Here is a 23,658-nt window from a genome sequence, read left to right as displayed (position 1 = left end):
TCAGTAATTCAAGCGCTCTCATTCCCTTCTCCTCCACAGCTAACAAGATGCCGGCCGTACATCACAAACTGCTCCTGGAGGACGCCTTGCAGGACAGTCCTCAGGTAGGCTTGTCTGTATTTTCCCACGCTTGAAAGAACAACTGCCACATAAATGTGTTTCCAGCGCTGAAGTTAGCATAGTAGTCCAGAGAGTATCCTGTTCCCTTTGTAGGCTGTTTCCACTGGTCGATGACAGCGCTCATTTAACATAACACAGTATAATTAAAATGTTATTCCCTGTCAGCAAGCGCTACGCCTGCCTGCTATAAAGAGGCTTTCCTTAATAAATGTTACAGTTATCTGCTCTGTTCGAGTTTCTGTTGTATTTACAAAGCTACCGCCCCTCACAGGGTTGACAGTTCTCCTTGATCAGGGACGATTTCCATGTCTACATAAAGACTGATCATATAGCTCCCTCTGCATCGCCCTCTTGCAGCCGTTTTCTTCTTATCTGTCGTATTTATTTGTATTTTCGGCTTAAACTTGTTCTGCAACCCAACTGGGCCTGAGTAGCAGGATGTGGGAGGGGTTTCCATTATCGGACTCCCCTGGAATTAGTCAATAGCCTGCAAAAGGGCAGTGTCACTGACAAATCTTGCAAAGCTGGCAGGTTTTAACTGCAGTATGGAAAATGCCCATTAAGATCTGAACGTCATGCATGAAATAATTTGTAGAGACAAGATCTTATGCCTTCACTATTATCTACTGTGGGGTGTTTTCTGCATGTTGTTGCATCACTCTCTCTTCAAACAGGGTTGACCTGCAATGGCTTTTCTTAAGTGCAACCCATGCTGGAGGGTGATTTTTCCCTTTTTCAAAAATAATGGTTCCCTAACCAGAAGCAAGCCTGAAATCTGTCAGTGGTGAAATGTAAATACAGTCAAGAAGGAAAGTCTAGAGGGTTTAATTGTGGTGTGAAATAATTCTTGGCTCATGAAAGTCAGCCGTAGCATAGTGTAAACAGGCTTAACCCAAAGGGCGTGTTCCTCTCAGCTCTATTGGTACTTCCTCGCTTCACCTGTTCATGGAAAAATCTTCACTCGCAGAATTTTCTTAGTTTGCATAGAGCTACAGTAAAATCAGCATGCCTTTAGTTTCACTTCCAAGCTGCACCCAAGTATTCACCTGCATACTTCACGACCTTCCTCTCTCACTTTTTCTCCTCTCTCAACTTCCAGTGAACAAAGGATGTTTATATTTGGGCTAATAATTGCTTACAGTGTTGATTCATGGGTTTATTATATGAGGTCAGCCTTTTTTCATCTTTGTATCAGTAAAACTGTTGGATATGTGTGATATCAAACTGAGTGTCCAATATTCAGTTTCATAATATAACTCATGTGACAAACAAATGTAGGAAATTCTTCTATTTTAAAAGCAGGGAACCAATGACGTTCTAGCTTCTTTTCCCACAGACTCGCTCTTTGCTTAGTGTGTTTGAAGAAGATGCAGGCATGCTGACAGACTACACCAATAAGCTGCTGCAATCAATGCAACGTGTGTTTGGAGCACAGGTACCAAACAGGACACAAACACAGTGACACTCTGCTTCCCATTCTCTTTTGTGTTTAGAAAGCATAGTGTAAACAGGCTTAACCCAAAGGGCGTGTTCCTCTCAGCTCTATTGGTACTTCCTCGCTTCACCTGTTCATGGAAAAATCTTCACTCACAGAATTTTCTTAGTTTTTTCTTAATTTTCTTAAGCTCAAAAGAGCCAGCTACAATTTTAATCTTACAGTGCGTTGCAGGTATTGATGAAATATATTATTATCACATTGTAAATTAAATGTGCTGATGATAATCAACTGATCCAGTCAAACTAGATAACATATTTTTTGTACAGTTTATTATTATAATACATCTATACAAATGGTAGTCCATATACACCAGGCAAGTATTTCACCCATCAGACTTTGTTTTTATGCTTCCTTTAACCCCCATGTGATACATATAGAAAGTTTGGACATATGCCTTGTGTTTTGTTCTATTAAAATGTTTCCTTATTCACTCTGTGTTTCTCCACAGAGCGAGATGGGACTGGCCACAGAGCAGCTCTCCCAGCAGCTTCTGGAATATGAAAAGAAAGTGAGCAGTTGCCTAATTGATACTTAATCCCACTGGTTAGTGGGAGTGAAATAATTCACAAGACGCAGTTGATGTGATCTAACAAACAGTAACTTGTCCTCTGAGCAGCTTTGTGACTTGTCGTCTTTGTTTCTTTTTCTGTCCAGAATTTTGCCCTTGGAAAAGGGGATGAAGAGGTAATCACCACGCTGCAGAACTTCGCTAAAACTGTTGGAGAGGTGAGATCTTTGCTTTGAGATCCAGTCTTTGGTATGAGTGTATGTAACAGGAGGTGGCATGATAAACTACAGAGCAGCTGCTTCAGTTGGTTCTTCATCACGTTACAAAGAGTTGAGTATCTGTGCTCCCTCATCATGCTGGATAAATGACCATGAAAACAAAACCTTCTGACTGTCATTGCTGTTAGACTGGAAGTGACTGCCTAAAAGGGGAGTAGTAAGGGAAAAAGTGTGTCTGGCTAGATGGATTAACACATCAAAGTAACAGCAGGTGAATGGATGGGAAAATGAAGCAGGGTTGTGCATGCTCTTGTATATGGCGTGGGAAAAAAAAAAAAACCAAAAACAGATGGGCCTGTCACTGTCAACCATGGAGGTTCAAAAGTTAGTTCATAAGTTAGCACTTGAGGTCTTGTCCTGCATAGAGGAGGGCTCATTTCACAGTTAGAATCAGACCCACCACTGTGTCTAATCTTGTGAACTTTAGCACTTGCTAAATCATTCAGATTAAACTAGATGTCAGCATGTTAGACAAAGGTGTGTAGCTTGTTGATAAGCATTGGGCATAACAGTAGTATTTGCTTGTTTGTGTGAGACGCAGTTGTGTTGCCCATATAAAGGTAAACAGTAGGTTTCATTATTCTTTTCACAGGATGCATTCTTCCACAATCTGAGCCTTTTACCGTGAATGTGAATCATTGCCTGTTGTTTTGCCCCAAACTTGAAATATTCTTTTGAAGGAAAAAAAAAAAACAACAAAGGGAATTCCTTAAAGATGTTTGGTCAGGGTTCATCTTCTGTTACTCCTTGCACAGGGTCTGAAATGCGTACTTGGCTTTGTGTGTTTCAGCTGAACTCACTCCACTCTGAACTGGCCAACCAGATGGCTGACAGCATGGTCTTCCCTTTGATCCAGTTCCGAGAGAAAGACCTCACAGGTAGCCGAAAATGCAAATAAAAGCAATATAATGTATAGGATGAAAATGAATGGGGGGAAAAAAAGCATTGCTAAATGTTGAATTTTGCAGAGATAAGCACTCTGAAGGAAATATATGGCATTGCTACTGATGGTGAGTAGATTTAGACTTGTTTCAGAAGAAAAATGCAAGGAGCAGGTATTATCTGACACTAATCTCTCTTTTTTTTTATGCAATGCAGAGCATGAGGCAGCTATGGTGAAGTATAGTCGACTACCCAAGAAGAAGGAGAATGAAAAGGTAGAATCTCTGCAAGCATTTTTCCTCCCAGACCATAAGCTGTAAAAAGTTTGACAGTACAAATTGCTTTTGTTGTGGTAGGAGTGTCTTGAAAGCATTTGAAAAACTATTGCATCATCTTAAACAACCTTCTGCTGCCAGGCCTCAGCCTCCTATTACCACTGCAACACTAAGTATCATAATGGACGTGACAAACATGAGACTTAACTTTTGTTAAACATGTCAGCAAATCTCAAGAATCATGCAAGAAAAGAACAACTTTGTTGTTAATTTGCATAAGTGAAAGAAGGACAAGCGTTTGCATATTTAAGAAGGTGTGTGTTTGCATTTGTCAGAGTGTTTATGCTGGGCACGTGTGCTAGGATTTATTTGCATTTTTAACCCTCTCGTTTGTGGACAGCTGAAGGCAGACTTGGTGAAAGAGGTGGCGTACACCCGAAGGAAGCAGCACCAGGCCTCCCTGCAGTATTACGGCGCCCTCAATGCCCTGCAGTATCGCAAGAGAGTAGCTATGCTGGAACCAATGCTCGGCTACACTCAGGCGCAGGTAGCAGGCTATGAATGACATTTAATCTGAACAAGATCTCCTCATCATATTAGTATTCAAATGCAGTAAAATGAGAAATGATTTTTTTTTTCCTATTGGAACTGAAATTAATTACTGCATATAAAAACGTGAATTGTTTTAAACAAATTCTAAACCACATTTTGTAATGAGAGTTGCAGTAATTAAATAATCATATTAGTCTTCAATGGAAAGAAAAAAAGAACATGCAGCAATTTACACATTTTCGAAAGGGTTTTACAATTTTTCTAGGAAAAAACAAATATTCTCTGGTTTTCAGCTTTTCAATTGTAAAAAAAAAAAACAACAGAATCTTTCATTGGTGATAAAAAGAATAAATTGAGGAAATTAAAATAAATATTAGCTGCAGAATCACATGGGTTGAAACATCACTGGGTTTTTTTTTTGGTATCTTGCAGATCAGCTTCTTCAAGAAGGGCATTGAGCTGGTGTCCAAGAAGATGGACACTTTTCTTTCCTCTGTGTCCAACATGACGCAAAAGTAAAGAACTTCAATTTTGATATTTTCTATACTGATGATAAACGACTTTATGCGGTACAAATGACTTTATCTTGTTGCGTATCATCCTGATAAAAACTAATTCTCTTGTTATGTGAACACAATATTCCACAGAACTTCAATGTTTTGTTTTTTGTTCAGATATTTTGTGAGTGTGTTATCTGAACCATCATGTTTCTCTTTCTGTGAGTCAGTTTTGATGGAAATTGTTAAACCCTTTATCTTCATAGTATCCAGACCCAGCTGGACCAGGAGGCAGAGACCATGCGCGTGTCCCAGAAGGACCTTCTGTCTGTGGAGGACACCGTCTACATGCCAGATAAGGACACTGAGCCTGTCAATCGCACACTCATCCAGAAGGCTGGCTACCTCAACATTAGGAAGTAAGATTAATTACACTCATTACAGCCTTATCAGAAATCCAGTGACATTTCCTATTAATATCTGCCAGGATGTTAAAGTGGGACTAATGGAACAGCCTTTTCTGGATGGTGCTGTGAAATGTGAACACACAACAGCTTCAGAAAACTGTGATGCAAATGCAGCAGAGATTTTCTTTTACAAAACTTGCACAGAGCATGCATGAACAGAGCAAACAATGGGCCTGTCAGAGAAGACAAGGTGGGTCAGGTAGCATGGTGACAGCATGGTCTGTCAGTCTATTGTAGTGCAGATGTATGGGAAGAGAAACTTCTTTAATGGCTTGAGGGGATTAAACTGCAGTGTAGACCACATTGTGATTTAGTGAAATGTCAGAGCTGCCAAACTCTGTCGTGGCCTCATATACATCTGAAGTCTTTAACAAATGACTGTGACACCAGAGAAAAGGTTTCCACAAAACACCACTCTGCACGCTGCCTGCAACCTCAAGTGCCTGTCACATGGAGCTGGGGCCAGAAAAAATTTACAATTTCAAACGGTTTCTCAATATTAAGGGTCTGAGTCACCCAGCACACTATGCACTTCCATTTTTTATCAAAGAAAGTGCTTCAGGGGATAATTTGTGAATAGGATGTACAGCTTACAGATGAGTAATTTGTGTGATTCATACACATACAGCTTAATTTAGCAAGTCACATGAAAATAGCTAAAATATCTGGAGATAAAACATTACCGGTAATTGTCAAAACACAATCAACACCAAACATCATTCATCATTGGCTCTATGTGGTGGCCTATTTCTTTAATTATCTTATGTAAATATTCTATCAGGGACTTTAGTTAATGAGACCAAATACATCTTTTTTTTGTGTGTGTTATTTATTTGTAGAGCTCATGCTGGTTAGAATTAATGAAAGGTTTATTTTGGTTAGAAATAAAACTCTTTGGAGCTTGAAGTTTCTGTCCAACTTTTACAAACACAGAGATGTTAATGAAGGTCATGAATCTGCCTTGATGCATGTGAATGATGTCATCAGTCACACGTGAGCACAGGCTGGTGCTGAAAGCTCGGCATGAAGAGTTGTTTTCGTGCATCACGCTGAGTAGCGTGATAAAGTATTCTCATGAAAATGTTCATTTTTTCCAAGAAGTGTGCTCCACTCATGCAATCAGGACTAATTTGTAATAATTTTACGCATCTGGTGAACTGTATGTCCATGCCTGGAATACTCTATGAAAAGCGCAGTTAATGTTATGCAAATTATAACCTGACAGAGTTGATATTGATGATGTTAACTTGTAACACAAACAGCTTGATAGTTGTTTTTTTTTATGCACTTTTCAGTTTTGTTAGGGCTTCTAAAGATTAATCACAGTCTGTTGTTTTTAGTTTTGAACTCTCAGAAGTCATCAGTCTCTTACCAGTAATGCTTGCTATGTCTTATTATGTGGCAGGATCGAACCAACGTGTGTGGTTTAAAATGACAACAAAGTTACTTATTTCAAATTGGTAGATATGCATTTTATACATAGTCTAAAGTTATTTGTTGTGTCCTGTACTGCACCGTCTACTAGTATTAAGACCCTTACTTGTGTGCATTGCTGTGCAAATGAGAAGTTAGTGGATTGTCTTGATGAAACATGCAAACATGAATGGAGATACAGGATTAAAGGTAAAAACAGATGACACTTTCATAAATTTCACTCACTATTTGTTATGACTACCATTTTCCAGTTTCCCTTACCTGGGAATGACTTGACTGCAACCTTGCAATTGTTTTTTATTTAAATTGATTCATTTGAATACTTGAGCGGAAAAATATAAAGGTTAAATGATGTTTTAGTTGCTTTTTGTAAGCTTGCTATGACTGGAAGTGAATGTGTTCAATTACCCGTGTTGTCATTTCATATCAGTCCAAAATCTAATTGAAACAAATTTGGATTGTGAATGAATTTGGGGAATCTGTAAACATCAAATCGCTGTCCATTAAACTGATATAATATTATACTGTGGTCAAACTGGTGACTTGAACCTGCAATCTTCTTATATTTAAGGACATCACTTTAACATACTGTAGATAGTTTTTATTTGCTTGTTTATTTGTTTTCTTATCCCCATAATGGGCTGTAGACTTGTCCGGCATGTACCCAGCTTGGTGCCTCCCGATTCCTGGGATAGACTCCAGCTACCTGGCAACCCTGAATTGGATTAAGCAGTGTAGAAAATGAATGAATGTTTGCTTTCTTTCCTTTACCTGTCACTTTTTTATTTGTACGCCACTTTCTCAATTTCCCTTATATTTTTAAGGGAAGATTATTTAAATAGTTGCTCATTAGGGAATCACATTGTTGCAAAACTATTTTGTCAAACTGTATGGAAGAATTAGGTGAAAATAAGTGGGAAAATCAGCCAACATCTCTATAGAACCGTTGACATATCCATGAGAAAGCCTGCAGAGCTAATGCTCAAGACGAGTTTAAAGGATTACAAGAAAATCTGACTGCTTAGGAACAAAATATAAAGAAATGAGGGGTGTATCAACACTTTTGTATGATGCAGGGCTCACATTTTCAAATGTTAGCAAACAATAAACTGATTTATAGGGTGAGTAGATAGCAGATAGCAGGATGGGATGTGTCAGGTGAACTGTGAGTGATGTTAGCAATGGATGGACAGTAAGTTGATTTTATGTTGAGATACAAGTTTTGATTTCATTTTTATTTTTTTGTCTGGTTCATTCTTCCCACAGCTAAATCCCAATAAGAAAGAAAATTATTGTTTCCTTTTAGTTTTTAATGTGTAAACCCAGCTCTGTGATGGACTGGCGAGCTGTCCAGGGTGTATCCTACCTTTTGCCCAAAAAGACTGCTGGGATAGGCTCCACCTTCCCCGCAACCCTTCATGGGATTAGGCGGTTAGGATAATGAATGAATGTGTAAACACGATTACCCACAGATCCTTGCTCTTTTCCTTCTTCTTTCCAGTAAAACAGGCTTGGTGACCACGGCCTGGGATCGACTGTACTTCTTCACCCAGGGAGGCAATCTTATGTGTCAGCCTCGTGGGGCGGTGGCAGGGGGTATGGTGCTGGACCTGGACAACAGTTCTGTCATGGCCGTGGAGTGTGAGGACAGACGCTACTGTTTTCAGATAACTTCCCCTTCAGGAAAGACGTATGCACACTTTTCTGCATATCCATTTTACACACACGGGAGCAATTTAACATATTTAAATTCTGTCTGGGATTTGTGTTTCCAGGTCAATGATCCTACAAGCTGAGAGCAAAAAGGAGTATGAAGAGGTTAGTATGAAAGGAGCAGTTATGACAGTGATGCCTTTGTTTTCCATCCACATCACAGAAATATTTCCTGCTACAAGTATCTTTTTTTTTTTTTTTTGTCTTGTCCAGCATTTAAGCAGGCAAAATGGATTTTCTGGATGCTATATTCTTCTGGGCAAATTTACTTTGCCAAGGGAAGCATCATAGATATAATGCTCCCCTTGATATTCTGGATTTTAATTTTATTTTTCTATTTATTTTGCATAATTGTTTGTATTACAAAGTTTATACTGCTGGACCGGACCGGAGAAGACAGAAGAGGGACAGAAAGAGAATCAAAAAGAAGAGAAAACAGAAAACACCTTGAAGCGAGAAAAAGAGAGAGAGAGAAAAAAAAAAGATTGAAAAAGAGAACAACCTACATACATTTGCGTGTATATAAGCACACATACACACCCGCTTATACACTACTCACAAAAAGTTAGGGATATTTGGCTTTCAGGTGAAATTTATGGAAAATGCAACATGTTCATGCTACAGTGATATAATATCATAAAAGTAGGACATTTAAGTAGAAGGATGCACTACTGATTTCCTCCTCTCAAAAAATTCATTCAACACAAAAGGTAACAACAATGGTAGTTACACCACAACAAAAAATTTGAACGTCTCAATATGTCGTCATGTGCCCTTGAGCATCAATTACAGCTTCACAACGACATCTCATGCTGTTCACAAGGCAACTTATTGCCTGCTGAGGCATGGCATCCCACTCTTCTTGAAGGGCAGCCCTCAGGTCATTGAGGTTCTGGGGTGCAGGGTCTCGAGCCTCTACACGACGGCTCAGCTGATCCCACAGGTTTTCAATGGGATTCAGGTCTGGAGAGAGTGCAGGCCATTCCATTTGAGGTACACCAGTCTCCAACAGCCGTTCCCTGATGATGCGGCCTCGATGAGCAGGAGCATTGTCGTCCATGAAGATGAAATTAGGCCTGGGCTGTTCATGTAGGGGCACAATCACTGGATTAATGATGTTATTCAGGTAGTATGGGCTTGTCACTGTACCATTCACAAAGTGTAGGGCAGTTCTGTACCAAGTGGACACCCCTGCCCACACTGTAACACCGCCACCACCAAAAGCTCGCCTGGTGACAACAGTGGCTGATGCATAGCGCTCTCCCTGACGTCTCCAACATCGTTGCCGGCCATCATTTCTGCTCAGTGTGAATCGACTTTCATCAGAGAACAGCACTGAGGCCCACTGGTTCCTCGTCCAGCGTAAATGCTCCCTGGCCCATGCAAGACGATGATGCCTGTGCCTGGTGGTGTGGTCAGGTACCCGTGCAGGTTGTCTAGCACGCAGACCACGCTGAATGGTCTGACGTGACACTTGGGTGCCTCTCACCTCTCTTAAACGTGCCTGGAGTTGAGTGGCATTCATCATCCGGTTTCTCAGGGCAGTGTTCACAATGTAGCGGTCATCAGCACGGGATGTGGCCAAAGGACGTCCACTTCTAGGCCTTTCTGTGACTCTTCCAGTCTCTCCATATCTCTGTTGCAACCTGCTGATGACACTCTGTGACACTCCAAGCTCAGTGGCCACTTCTGTCTGAGAACGTCCTGTTTGAAGCATCGCAATGGCAAGGGACTGTTGTTCCATTGTTAGGTGTCGTCTTGGTCTCATGATGTCAAAATGTGAACAGCATGATGAGGACAACTGTTTAAACACCAGCTCTAATTGAACCAGGACATTTATTGGTCAATTCAAGGATCACACACCTGCCGTGATTTTTGCCGTTAAGCTCCTTGTTAGAGAACAGCAACTTGTGCAAAATTTATTGAAACATTTAACAGTTGGACATGTGCATTTAAAAGCTTAGAGAAGATCACATTAAGCTCACCTGTACAGGTTTGAATGCATTTTAGGCTTGTTGTGAAATTTCACCCAAAAGCTGAATATCCCTAACTTTTTGTGAATAGTGTATATACACAATCATACACCTATACACACTGGAGTCATGTTCCCCCTGCGGGAGGATGAAGCCATCAACTATCAGGAAAACCCAGAGCTCACAAGCTAAATTAGACACACAGGAAGAAAACCAGCCGTTGTTAGTAAATGAACCTGCAGGCTACTCAGTGACTGTGTCACCTGCTACAAGTATCTGTATTTAAATGATGATGCTGTTAACGCTCATTTGTATGGTTTTCATCTTGTGTTTTTTTTTCTTCTTTTAGATTTAGGGCAATATTGTTGGATGTAGACTCTACATTGTTTTAGAGTTTTACTCTACATTGTAGAGTAAAACTCACCATGAATATGTTTGTCTCTCTCAGTGGATTTGCACTGTGAACAACATCTCCAGACAGATCTACTTGACTGACAACCCTGAGGTAAAGATTTCATCCCCACCTGCAGACATACAGTGTGCTATACATGCAGGGTGTAGCTGTAAACTACGTGCTTTCGCTTTTATAGTTTCCTTGAGTGCCGATCACATGGTTCTGTATCACAGATTTATTAGTTGAAACCAATTATTGGATTATGTCACTGTTTTCAGCTATTCTGTCCTGCCTATTTGTACAATATGCTGAGAATCATTAAGCATGCTAGACAGATTTGAGACACACTGAAGAATATTTTCCAACATAATTTATCAAAGGGAACTCAGTGGGTAAAGTTGTACAGCTTCATGTTCTGTGTTCATGCTGCCTCATTAAACCTTGTGATTTCATATTAGGCTGTGGCCATCCGATTGAACCAAACCGCAATCCAGGCAGTTACACCCATCACCAGCTTTGAGAAGAGACAGGATGGCTCCCCAAACCCAGACAGGTCAGAAACAGTGCTTCTGCAAAAGTCTTCAAGCAACGTTGACCAAAACCAAGACACAACGTTCTGCTACAGAGCGAAACACAACAAAACTCTGCTTCACAACAACTGGTCTCAGGATGTGAAGACAGCAACTGAAGTCAATATAAAAGTAGTGGTGCAGCATTATTAGCACGTTTATGCATTGGCCAAAAAAAAGTATAAATTGTTGAAAGGCTTATATGTTAATAGCAAAGCAAAATGCAAGAGCAAAATAGGTCTGAGGTTCCCTCTTTGATAAATCGAATGCTGCGTGATTTGAACTTAAATTTCAAGATTTGAACATGAAGTTCAAATTTTAAACTTTAAACTTCAAATCCAGTTTCTTAATGACAAATTTTCAAATCTAAGAAGCCAAACACACTCTACCAAACGTTTATCTGAATGTTTGGATTGGGTCTAACTGCAGACACCTCATTAAATGCTCTCGGGCACAAAAACCCCCCCAAAAAACTGGAATTGCAATGATGGCAGACTGAGAATGCAATCTTATCAGAGGCATAATGAGGCTTCAGCAGAAAGTCTTTTAATCCTAATAGGTTATACACTTTGTCTCCCACCACTTACATCAGAAGCCAGATGGGGATCCATCATTTCATTTTTTTGTATAGTGGAAAATGTTAGCCTATCTTTAATTAGACTGTGGGCTCAGTAGGATTATTCGTTAAAAGTCATCATTATTCTGTGTTTTGTTTTTTGTAGAGCAAAACCAGGAGGTGTTCAAACTCCCAGCAGTGATTCCCAGAAAACAGGAGCTGCTCCGGAACCAAAGGATCTGATAGCCCCTGGGACGCCCATTCAATTTGATATCATGCTGCCAGCATCCGAGTTTCAGGACCAGAACAGAAGCGGAGGGAGGTGAGCTGTCCACTGAGGCATGAAGTTTCTGTGGGTGCTTGTTTTTTTTACATTTGCATGAGGCAGACACAGATGAGGTACTGCTGGATTATGATCCTAATTTCCTAAATGCTGATCTCATTGAGTTTATTATATAATTTCCTGGAAGCTGGACACTGCATAATTACTCAATGCAGGAATTTAATTGTTATTTGCTGATGCATGTTGTTCCATCTCCACAGACGCACAAATCCATTTGGAGAAACAGACGATGACTGTACAACAGAGAGCGATGGTAATTATTGTCATATTGCAAATGCTTAATTGTCCACTCCACATTGAATCAGCCTTTTTCATCCTTCATGTTTGTGTATTTAAAATTATTGTGTTTGTTTGTTGCCCTTATTTCGTGTCCAGTAAAATGTCCTGGCAGTAGTTAACTAGGACATTTTACTGTTAATTGTAAGGACACTTTGGTTCATCCAAAAACAGAAAATTCTGTATTTCCACAGTTATACATGTTGTATTCACAGACTTGTCTATTAGTTGGAAAATTAAAAAATGATATATTTTCATAGCTCAGTTGCATCCATGGAATTATCCCACTCTAAACAAAAGAGACAGTACTTTCACCAAATTAAGATATTTACTTTAATAGGTAACAAATGACCAAATTAATTTTATTCATCATTATTCAAGAAATGTATTTTTTTTCAGTTGTTTTCAAGCAAAATACTTTTCTTCTCCTTTGGGTTTGGCAGACAAGATGAATAGGACATAACATCTGCATTTACCCTTTGGTGATGAAACACATGGATAGAAGTGGGGGTGGGTGTCGCTGTCACATCCTGTACCATCTACTACACTCATGGTGCTAACTAACATTCAGACAGACCAGAACATCCTAACAACATTGTCTAGAAATGACCATAACAGCTGTAAAGAACATAACGTTTATTGGGTAATAATCACAAATGTCAAACTCCTGCTGAATATGAATTTCCCTTGAGCCATGAGAGACTTGTCAAACCTAGTTGTTGAACTTTTAAGAGTGAAAAACTCATCTCCGATGACTTCAGATGTGTCTAGGTGTGAGAAGAAGTTCCTGTTCCTAAGATACAATGTTAAAAAAAAAAAAAAAAAGTTAAATTAAAATACGGGTAAACTGTAAAAAGTTAAAATGAAAAATTCTTTCAAATATTGAGGCTACACTGCCTTGTTTTTATTGACTTTTCTTAGAGTGTATCTACTACTGAAGTGTTTTGAATCGACGATGTTTTCTTCTCTCTACAGACTCCCTCCTGCAGCAGGTATTTGCCGTTCGCTTTTTGGGCTCCATGGCCGTTCGCTGTGGCAACAATCAGGAAGTGATCTATGAGGCCATGAGACAGGTGCTGGCTGCTCGCGCCATCCACAACATTTTCAGGACCACTGAGTCTCACCTCATGGTCACCAGCGGTAGCCTCAGGTAAAGTTTATCACTAGTTTGTCTCAGAACAAAAATAACTCGGTGTGACATATATTTTTGTCAAAACTGATTTAGAATAGAATTCTATATTATTTTTTCATTTCTTTGTACTTTACTAATAGTGAGAAAATATGGTGTATTTTGTAGGAAAAGCTTTGTAATTTAGTCTCTTACTCATTCGGAAAAAAGAAAAAAAATCACACACTTTAATATTTTGTTGGACTAATAAGTGCAAACACTCTCAGCAAAACAATGCCACTGTTTTGTGGAACATGTCAAAGTAATGTTTATGTTATTACTTACCCATCTGACAAGTTCTTTGCCATTGATTAGAGTGGTTATTAGAGGTAATCCTTCATCCAGGGTGCCTTCAGGTGAACACTTTGTACTGTTCTCTTCCATTTAATTTGAAAACATTTAAGTTTTTTTTACTTGCTGGGGCTTTTTATAGGAAGAGTGGGGGGAGGGCAATTCACAAACAAAAACTAGCAGTTGGAACAGCTCGGAAACATGGGGCTCGCGTTGACTTATTCCTCCTCTGAAGAAATGACAGATTTCCACTTATTTCCCATTTAAGCTCAGAACCTTTTAATGCATTTTTGGTAACATGACCTTTTTCTCATAGAACATAGCTGTCAGCACTTGTTCAGAACTGAATACAAATAGATAGAAGCACAGGAGCACACTAACAAAAGCAGACACATGTAAAAACTTATGGAAGTTTCTTCTTTTCTCTCAACAGGCTGATCGACCCACAGACTCAAGTTACAAGAATAAGTGTAAGTATGATCAGAAAATAAACATTAACACTGTTGTTCAGCCTTGTAGTAGGTCATGATGTTTATGCCGCATTTATCCTGATCACCCCTCTCTCTCAGTTCCAGCTAGAAGAGGTGTGTCAATTTGCAGCCCACCAAGAAAACTCCAGACTGATGGGATATGTAGTTGAGGGAAGAGACTGGAGTGATGGTGATGAGGAGGGAGAGCCCTCGTTTAGCGCCTTCGTCTTTGAGAGCAACACAGAGGGTGAAAAGGTTTGTTCATTACATCCATCATCAATATGTTTTTTTGTTTTGTTTTGTTTGTTTTAAGAGTGGGAAACATGCCGACTGATGCACGCAGCACATACTGAGTTGTATTGAGTTGTTTTTGTTTTCATTGCAGATATGTTACACCATAAATCTGGCAAAGGAAATTTCAGAAGCCAAGAAGGTAACGCCCTCAAATACTGTAAAAACTCTGCAAATAGTTATTGTTTAGCATTTGGAGCAAAAAACAGCAACTAGAAGACTTACAAAAGCATGTACAACGGGATTAAAAAAAACTTTTGGTCATTTTTTTCTCTAAAACAAAGTGACTACATTTTCTCTATACCACAGTCTTGTCTGATATTCTACATTTAAAATTCACAACACTGATTGTAATTTTTAAATGACAACTAAATGTTGAACTTGGCCACTAGAGGGAACATTTTACCTCCCTCTACCCTCATGGTTACAGTGAAAAATCTGTCATTTTTGCATTTAACTTGAAGAATTTCAATGCAAAGAGTTCATTTTTACTCAACAAGTTTTCTTTATTTGTTTTCAAAGGACCCAGAAGCCTTGGCCCAGCTCATGAAAAACATGCCTCTGACCAATGATGGCAAGTTCCTGCTCCTGGAGCCGGAGACAGGTGACGAAAACGTCGGAGCAGGACAGGAAGACCTGGAATCAGAGGCTTAGTTCCTCAAAGGACCCTCAGAAAAAACAAGAACAGGGCTTTCAGTCTGACTTGTAAAGGGAAGGCTTGCCCTGGATAAAGGTCTCATTGTGATCCCTAGCCCTAACCTCTGGTACTCTTAACACCAATACTAGAGTGTAGTTCACTTCCTGTGACCCTGTGCTACTACCATTTACTGTTCTAAAAGCAGAGGACATTGATTTGGGGTTAGTTGGACCAAAACATACTAAGAAAAATCATTTCCATGTTGTGGCTGTTATTTTAGATTTTTCATTCCCATGATAACAGCAGCACGGATCTATAGTTTGTCTTATTGAAGGGACGCTACAGGTACAGATTATGTTGCATTGTGGTTTTTAATATCTTCAGCCATCAATCAGAAGGTGGTGAATCATTTGCTTCAGTTTACATAGTTTGCATTTGAAGAGTTTGTTTGTTTTACTCATAAGTTTGGTATTCATTCTTATACATCTACTTTGGCATTCATTTCCTGATTTATGTACACGACTATTCTTGCACTACCAAGATTGAAATCTTTTTTATGTTACCTGAAGGCTAATAGAGGTACTAATTTGTAAATCTGTATAAGGTAAGACTCTTAAAATAGTGAAGGAGAAGGAGGTTGGTTCATTTGTCTGCAAAGCAGTGACATTGCAGTTGATTAAGACATGATCACACAGAATAACCATACAGCAGTGAAATTAGCAGAACACTTATTCTATCTGTGCTTTCACCACAGTTAAGTTGCAGACTTTCTGTCTTTAGCAATCCCACTGAACTGGCTTAATGTCATGCTTGACATTTTATTCCACTACTTGTATAAAAGAAGTCTGAAGAATGCCACATCCCGTCCCTAAAATGACTTTGCACATGTTTTATTCAGAGGTCTGTGTAAATATGACTTGTCAGGGTGTATATGATGTTAAACCAGTCAATATGCTAGGACTGTCGCAGTGCATGATTAAATAACATCCTCTCATTCCCTGAGTAGATGAAAGCCTCTGCTCAATGTGCCGAGCTGTAATACTAAAAGAAAATCAACTAAAATGTTGCAGTAATGCATGAAAACGGACCAGTCGGGTATTTGCACTGTTGGAAGGCATGTTTTGCATACTTTATAGATAAATTAAAAAGAAAAAAACAAGAACTGATAACTATCTGCAAAATTTTTCCATCCTTCCAAAAAGGTGAGCTGTTTTGGTGCATTTGAGTCCATTTCAACATGAACACCAAGCTCAGACAGCTGGACCCCACAGTGTGCAGTAACAAAAAGAAAGACAATGAATGTTAAATTTTGTACTTTTTTTTTCCCCTTTCAAAGTTTGCTTTCCTGGCACTTCAAAAACTTGTTAAATATGGTGCGAGTGATGCCAGTTCATTATGAACTCCCGGCTCTAGTGCTAAGATGGAGCTACTTACCTCTACACACATAATTTATTGGAAATGCACTTATTCTCTTCCTTTATTAAAAGAAAAAAAAAAAACACTACTTAGCCTTGACAACTAAATGCATTCAACTGCACCTATGAAGGTTTCTAATTATCAAGGAGTAGATCTCCTGTGTATGGACATGTATTGACAGAACGGCCGTGTTAGTTGTTAAATATTCTGAACTCTGACCTGGGGGATTTCCTGTGACACAAACATCAAGTGTATACAGTCACTATGGACGGTAAAAAGAGTTTCTCTGAGAAGGTGTTGTGTTTATATATATATATATATATATATATATATATATATATATATATGTATACACATTGTACATGTACATTGTACATGTCAGTGGAGCATCACCGGAATCATCATGCAAATGGAAGATAATTCAATTTAATGTTCATTTGTAGATACAACTTTATAATTGACAGCTGGTGCTTTTCAATAAGCTGGGATGCATGAAACATGCCTCAGCCAGAGCTCCAAACTTAGGAACCATTTCAGCAGTATCAGAGTATTGCTTACTGACAACGGTATTAAAGCAAAATGGACCACATAAATGTGTTATGAAGGGGCTCATTATACCACATTTTAACACACAGTAACTTTTACATGAAGGCACGCTTGAAGGTGAATTAAATTAAAAACAGTCAGAATATGCAGGTAATAAAAAGACTTCCAGGATGTTTGGTATAGTAACAAGTTATCCATTCAGGTGTGAACACCTGTACACTACCAATCACCTGTCAGACGACGTAAATGAAGGCATATTGTAGTGGACCAGAGCAGAGATAAGCAAACCAAACCACAAATACAACAATTTCTTTAGAAATGGCTGAATTCCCAGATATGAATCAGCTGCTGTAATAAGTGCATTTCCCTAAATGTCAAACTTTCCGTTTCCTCATGGAAATACGTATTGCCTGGTTGTCTGATGATATATTGGAAAGCTTTGCTTGTGCCGCATCTTCTGTTTTCAGGTGGTGTTTCAGTAAATCTGCAGTAATGCACACATTTAATCAGTCTCATACAATTTTGTTGCAGTTTAATGATAAAGTTAATATGTTTTCTCTTTAATAGCAAAGTTTGTTAGATTTGTTCCAGTTATATTACTCCATGCACTACCAAACCCCTCCAACTGTATGTGTCCCGCTGCAACCATGACAACACTTACGCTGCATCATCTTTATTTTTACATTGTAACTTATTTACCATCTGGTAAATTCCAGGTACTCGTGGCGTAAAAGTTCATTTCTGTAATATAGGAAGGACTGCATAACTTCTTTATTCTTTTGTCTTTTTTAAAAAGGCATCATTAATTACCCATAAGGCATTTCACTTTCCTTGCCCTGGTTTTCTAAAACCACCATGTTGACATGTAATCTTTAATAAATGTCATTTTTCTTACCAAAATCTTTTAAAGAGTTTTTATTCAAATAAACATCACAAAACAGTTTTATTTCATTCTGAAATACACCTGATCATGACATGCATTACAAATATTAACAAACACACTGGCAGCTGAAAAGTGATAACACTTTTAATCAATCATGTGCACATTTACATATTTAAAGCTCTTCAAATGTAGACCCATCTTAAAACTACAGCCTTATTTAGAACTGGGCTTAGAAAGTATATCAAGCAGTAAGAAGAAGTGATTAAATAAACTCACTGTATACTCTGTAAGCCTAATGGCATGCAGGATACGTTGCTTATATACATGTGAAACAGGCTGACCAGTTCAGGTGTCTTTGTAGTAGTTGTTGAAGTTGATGCGGAGCAGGAAATCCTCTAAATGAGGCTGATAGCCTCTGTTTACCAGTTTAGTCACCACTGGGAGAGGAAAAGAGACATTAGTTAACATTTCAGCTTCTCCTAAATATAAAAAACATACTTTGACAACAAGGAAGCTGATGTTAATTATGTACAATTACGTGATTGTTAGGTACCTGATAGTATCTCTTACTCTGAATCAGCACCACTGTTAGAAATCTAAGGGTTCTTACTCGTATACACAAACCATTTTATACCATCCGTAAACACCACATTGAGTCTGTACGCATTCTAGGTTCAAGATTAACACTGGTAACTGATTTCCCATTAAGTCTGTCATACAACTTTTGAATTTTTTTTTTTTAATCTTTTCTTTTTCTAAACAATTTTACTGTCATTTATAACTGTTATAGAAATCTCTCTCCTCTGAGTCAAGAATGAACAATTCAATTAAGGTACATTGTCTGAAAAAGTACTTCAGTAATAGATACTTGAACCACATCCTGTTACCACAAATGTTGTTTACCCAAATAGCTGTATGTCAAGTGGATTCTTTCAACTCATCACTCAAATTCACAATCATCCAAATGAGCAACAACTGAGTCATTGTCACACATCAGTATAATAAGAAGGGGTCAGAACGGCATCACAATAATGATGATGAGCTTTCCTGATTGTATGTGAGTATTATTAAGCAGGCTTAACTTTCAGACATGTGAGACAACATCCTTACCTTTGAAAAGGAAGTGAGAATAATACTTGAAAGTGTTGTAGGACTGCTGCATGGCAATAAAACTGGGATGCACTGCCTCCCCCTGCTGGTTGTCCCACGGTTGTGCAATCAGCTGGGCCCGAAACTTGAGGATCAGGCTGAATATACTGTGGATAATGTTCATGACAGGGGCTGCTTTATCTGTGAGCAGACCTCTGGAGAAGAAACAGAGGAAGAATTCAGAATTCGTTTTATTCAATGGGCTCAAAAGCCCACGTGGATTTTGAGTGATTTGCAAGGAGGAAAATATTTTATAGGCATTAAGGGGACAAAATGTCCCACTTAAACCATCGAATTTTAAAGTAGGTATCATAATGTTATTATAGAGGAAAAGGAACATTTAGATAAAGCTGGTACAATAGGTCATGGATGCACAATAATGGAGCTTTAATTTTGAAGCCAATATCGGCCAATATCAATATGATGCTAATAATATTGTGTATCTTTGATATAAGTACTGTGTGTCTGAAAGACATAAGCTTCTTGCTGCTTACACAAAACGTAGTTTCTCCCTTTAAATTGTTCCAGATTTCACATTCAGCAAGACAAAAATACTCAATTTCTACACGTGGATTACGATAAAACGAAAACTATTAGTACGTTACACAAAGCAGACGATCAGTGGCAACGTATTCATTCATGTCAATTCGCAATTTACCAGAAAAAAAAACAGCAGAAACTTTCATTTGAACTGAAAAAGAATTTTACAATATGTGGTTCATTAAATTATTCCAAATTATTGACCATTTATAAAAGATTTTTAGCTTTATCAGCATAGTTTTGGGTAGCACACACTAGAAACTAACAATTTACTGTACAATTTACCAACAGTCCAAGCACAAATGAGCCCAAAGGAAGACGTCAACAAAAAGAGAGAGATATTTTATAGCATGATGTTTAGTGACTGTGAGTTGTTTTTGGTTTTAAGATGAGAAAATTGTGCCTCCAATTTCTCAGTGTGCAACATCTGTCTTGTCTCGTTCATTTAAAAAGCTTCAGTAAACAGACCACGGCACAGTGATTCTTCAAAATGCCAAGATAAAAAGAAACAAATAAATATTTGAAACCAGTAAGTTAGAACTTGTAATACATTTTCATATTCATGTTGAACTGTGCCTTGGTAATAAATGTTAGTATGCAAAGTGTCATTCTTTTAACATTAAGCAGAAGTAAATATCAAACTGATCATTTCATGATTTCTTAAAAATGTCAAATATTAATTAATATGTACATGCAAAGTTAAGTTTATTAAGATGAACCACAGATAATATTGTAACCGTATGAGAGTTCCCGTTCTCACCTGAAGATGGCTCTGTTGAGGTAGTCTGCATGTGTACGGTGGATGGCATCCAGGTCGCTGGCAGTGGCCAGCTTGGCTGTGAACTCACTCCAGGACACTTGCAGGATCTGGTTGGCAATGTAACCCTGTATGACTTTGACAAAGTGCTGCATCTCATGCCTGTACAGCTGCAGCTGATGGAACTGCACCGAGCAGCCTGCACCTTTCACCAGTGCTGATGGACACAAGATGAGGACAAGTCATCAAGAACAAAGACATTGAGAAATTAGGCTAAATATTGCAGTGTTTGGCTTCCGGCGATCTTGAGAGCGCCAATCAGTCTTCTGTCCAGTTATCTAAAAACTATGTTGTAATCTCTTAAGTTTACATTCATTCAGTAATACTTTGCTTTTCCCTCTTCAGAATATCCACTTCTGTAGTCTGAACACAGATGGTCATTGATCAATACCATCCAACTCTGAGAAGCATGCTTATTTTGTGGGGTTGGTAGGGGGATGAGGGCGGGGAAATGATTCCTCTGGCTTGACTTGTGCTTTGTATAAATAAATCATAAAAGAATTTTAACATTTTCCTCTATGAATATTTTATAACCAGCTGAAGAACAACAGGAAGAATCTTATGTTTTCATCCTAAGAAGAAAGAATGCGAAGAAAGAGTCTGAGCTGGGGCTGAATCATTTCCTCACCTGTCCTTTTGAGATGAAACCAGACATCCCGGAGGCTCCACACCATGTGTTTGAGCTGTAGCAGGAATGAAAATAAGCGGTTGTACTTGTTCATGCAGCTGTCTGTGATGATGATATTCAAGGGCCAGTCCACCTGTGAGAAAACACACACAAAGGATAGAAGAGGCAGTGTTAGACAGAAAAAGTGTGTGAAGCTGCGAGAGCTTCTGAGGGGAAAGGAAATTACAGGAAATGAAACGAGAGTTTGGGAAAAAAAAAAAAAAAACAGGTAAAGGGAGAGTGATGGATAACACCGGGTGAGAGGAGAAAGGTGTTAACACAGAGACGTTGATGAAGGAGGTGAGAGGATTGTGAGGGGAAAATAGAGTGGTGAGAGAAGGGGGAGTCGTGGAGGAAGAGGGAAAAGAAATATAGTGACACAAAGAGACAAAACACGTGAGCAAGTGGTAAAGATGAGAAGGGGGAGGGAGTGAGGAATGGTGCAGGATGGAGGCTCGGCGGCTTCAGGGGCAGTTATAGGAGAGAGAGCGGGGAGAGATGGTGAAAATATGTGCACCATTAGTCATTGTGCATGCCATCCAAAAGACACAACTCCAATCAGTCTATGAGGGGGAACCATTTAAATGCGTGCTAAGCTCATTTTCCACACCCAGAGCAGTTTGTCAAAACATGACAGGCTGTCACATTCAAGCTGCCACTCATGCTGAGACCAGCACACCCATGTGAGAGTACTCACCATGTCACTACTCCATCAAAACACACAACCTCACCTTGTATCGCAGCTCCAAACAGTTGAGGGAGTCAGGTGCATGTGGATGGAAGGTCTCAGGGAGAAAGCGCAGGGCAAAGGTGAAGTTTGCAGCTAAAGCACTGTCCCCCTGTAGACTGTACTGCAAGGCCTTACTGAGGATGGAGTTCAGGACCAGGGGGGTCAGCAGCTCACCTGGAGTCTGGCCACAACCCATCTGGGTAAAAAAAAAAAAAAAAAAAAAAAGTAATGATCAAACAAATACACAACAAATAAATGGTCTCTTCCTCTGTAAAAGTTTGAGGTTTTTATTTGGCAACAGATCTACTTGAGCTAAGATCTGCTTCCTCTCCAGCTGAAGGTGTGCTAATCAGTGAAAGTGGTGCTTTGGCTGGATAAATAACACCTTCTGTCTCATCGGCCTCAAGAGACAGATGTACAGGAATGTTTCTGCAGAACAGCAGTGAGGTGTTAGAAAAGGCTGTGCTTGTTATTTCATAACAGCGAGCTTGACACAAGCAGAAATCTAGCAGTGAAAATGGTTGTTCCCAAAGAAGAGCAGAATTTACTGCCTAAACCCATGATATTCTTCTTTTTTTTGTGTAGTCTGTCCTTATTAATTCATTACTCAAAAATATTGAGCACAGCAATTTTCAGAATGCTCCCTTATCTTGTATATTACACAGGACTCGTCTGGCTTGAGAGGTAATGTGTGGTTTAACTGCAAAGCTCAAGGATAATAAATCACATTTTGTAAGAGAAAATAAAGATCCTAACAAAACACACTCTCCAGGCAGTGATGAAAGTAGAACCTACTCTCCAACAGAAGTGTATACATATTATTAATCATCCCTAACTGTGTGCATGCTCAAATCTGTTTTACAGGCTTAAAGCAGAGGACACTGAGTTCATACAGTGCAGATAACTAGAAAAATGAATAAAAACACAAAAAAGCTTTTGGTTTCCAATCGTCCTCAACAATGTAGATTTAAAAACAAACACACACAAAAAAAGAATAAATCATCCGTTTGAATCTGGACAGAGGCTAACAAAGTAGACAAAGAAATTTCACCTTCTCAAAGAGTAAATCGCTGAGAGACTGTGCAAACTCGCCATCCTCCATCAGCAGGAAATGACGCAGAGCTTCAAAGTGTTTTTCCACCCCCAACTCCACGAAGAAGTAGTCCACCACTGCCTTATTCACCAAAGACACACTGGGATGGACAGTAAAAGGGAAAATAAGTGATGAGGAGAGTTTTGATTCCAGAATTAGTAGGGTAAATTATGCTGACTTGTAAGTTTCACACAGGTAATATAGACAGACATTGAGTGCAATGAAAGCTCAGGAAATCCACATGTGTGTGTGGGGTTAATACTTTAATTACTGAGACATAGCCTTATCAAAATCTAATTTCTACCAGTTTAAATTTTTTATTCAACTCTCTGAATCATCTAAGTATAGAATGCAATTGTGCTACCGCTACTTGTGAGCTATGACTCAAATCCATGTCTGTGTGTACAAGGATAAAAGTAGCTTCACACAGAATAGTTTAAATCCTGCAATGTGCAGAAATATTAAAAGGTAAAGAAGCTGCTCTAAATCTTTTTCAAATAAAGTAACATAACTTAATTACAGTTTAAGTGGGGAAAAAAAAATCTAAGCATATTTAAAAATTGCTCCCAAACACAAAAGCGAGCCTCTTTTCATGCAGCACTCCTGCAGACAGTCACTCACTGTG

General features: G+C 38.9%; 2 protein-coding genes across 2 annotated transcripts in view; one reads left to right on the top strand and one right to left on the bottom strand.

Annotated features, from left to right (window-relative positions):
• Positions 1 to 17,984, top strand: appl2 (adaptor protein, phosphotyrosine interaction, PH domain and leucine zipper containing 2). Its single transcript, XM_079256102.1, has 21 exons — positions 1 to 104; positions 1,457 to 1,555; positions 2,067 to 2,126; positions 2,273 to 2,344; positions 3,195 to 3,282; positions 3,373 to 3,414; positions 3,503 to 3,561; positions 3,962 to 4,108; positions 4,546 to 4,628; positions 4,877 to 5,029; positions 8,013 to 8,201; positions 8,287 to 8,329; positions 10,646 to 10,702; positions 11,050 to 11,144; positions 11,883 to 12,038; positions 12,260 to 12,312; positions 13,311 to 13,485; positions 14,228 to 14,264; positions 14,364 to 14,519; positions 14,650 to 14,697; positions 15,078 to 17,984. The coding sequence occupies exons 1-21, from the start codon at positions 48 to 50 to the stop codon at positions 15,207 to 15,209; spliced, it is 2,001 nt and encodes a 666-aa protein (XP_079112228.1). The 5' UTR covers positions 1 to 47; the 3' UTR covers positions 15,210 to 17,984.
• A 242-nt stretch (positions 17,985 to 18,226) lies between these two features.
• tubgcp6 (tubulin gamma complex component 6) overlaps positions 18,227 to 23,658 on the bottom strand; it is a 23,411-nt gene continuing 17,979 nt past the window's right edge. Inside the window, 7 exon segments of the mRNA XM_079252569.1 lie at positions 18,227 to 18,474; positions 19,148 to 19,341; positions 20,487 to 20,700; positions 21,172 to 21,304; positions 21,942 to 22,136; positions 22,992 to 23,192; positions 23,195 to 23,294. Coding sequence (XP_079108695.1) covers positions 18,383 to 18,474; positions 19,148 to 19,341; positions 20,487 to 20,700; positions 21,172 to 21,304; positions 21,942 to 22,136; positions 22,992 to 23,192; positions 23,195 to 23,294 — 1,129 coding nt within the window. The 3' untranslated portion in view covers positions 18,227 to 18,382.

This window comes from Telmatherina bonti, assembly GCF_933228915.1.
Source record: "Telmatherina bonti genome assembly, chromosome: 2".
In the NCBI taxonomy this organism is placed as follows: domain Eukaryota; kingdom Metazoa; phylum Chordata; class Actinopteri; order Atheriniformes; family Telmatherinidae; genus Telmatherina; species Telmatherina bonti.
This window is presented reverse-complemented; position numbering and strand designations above follow the sequence as displayed.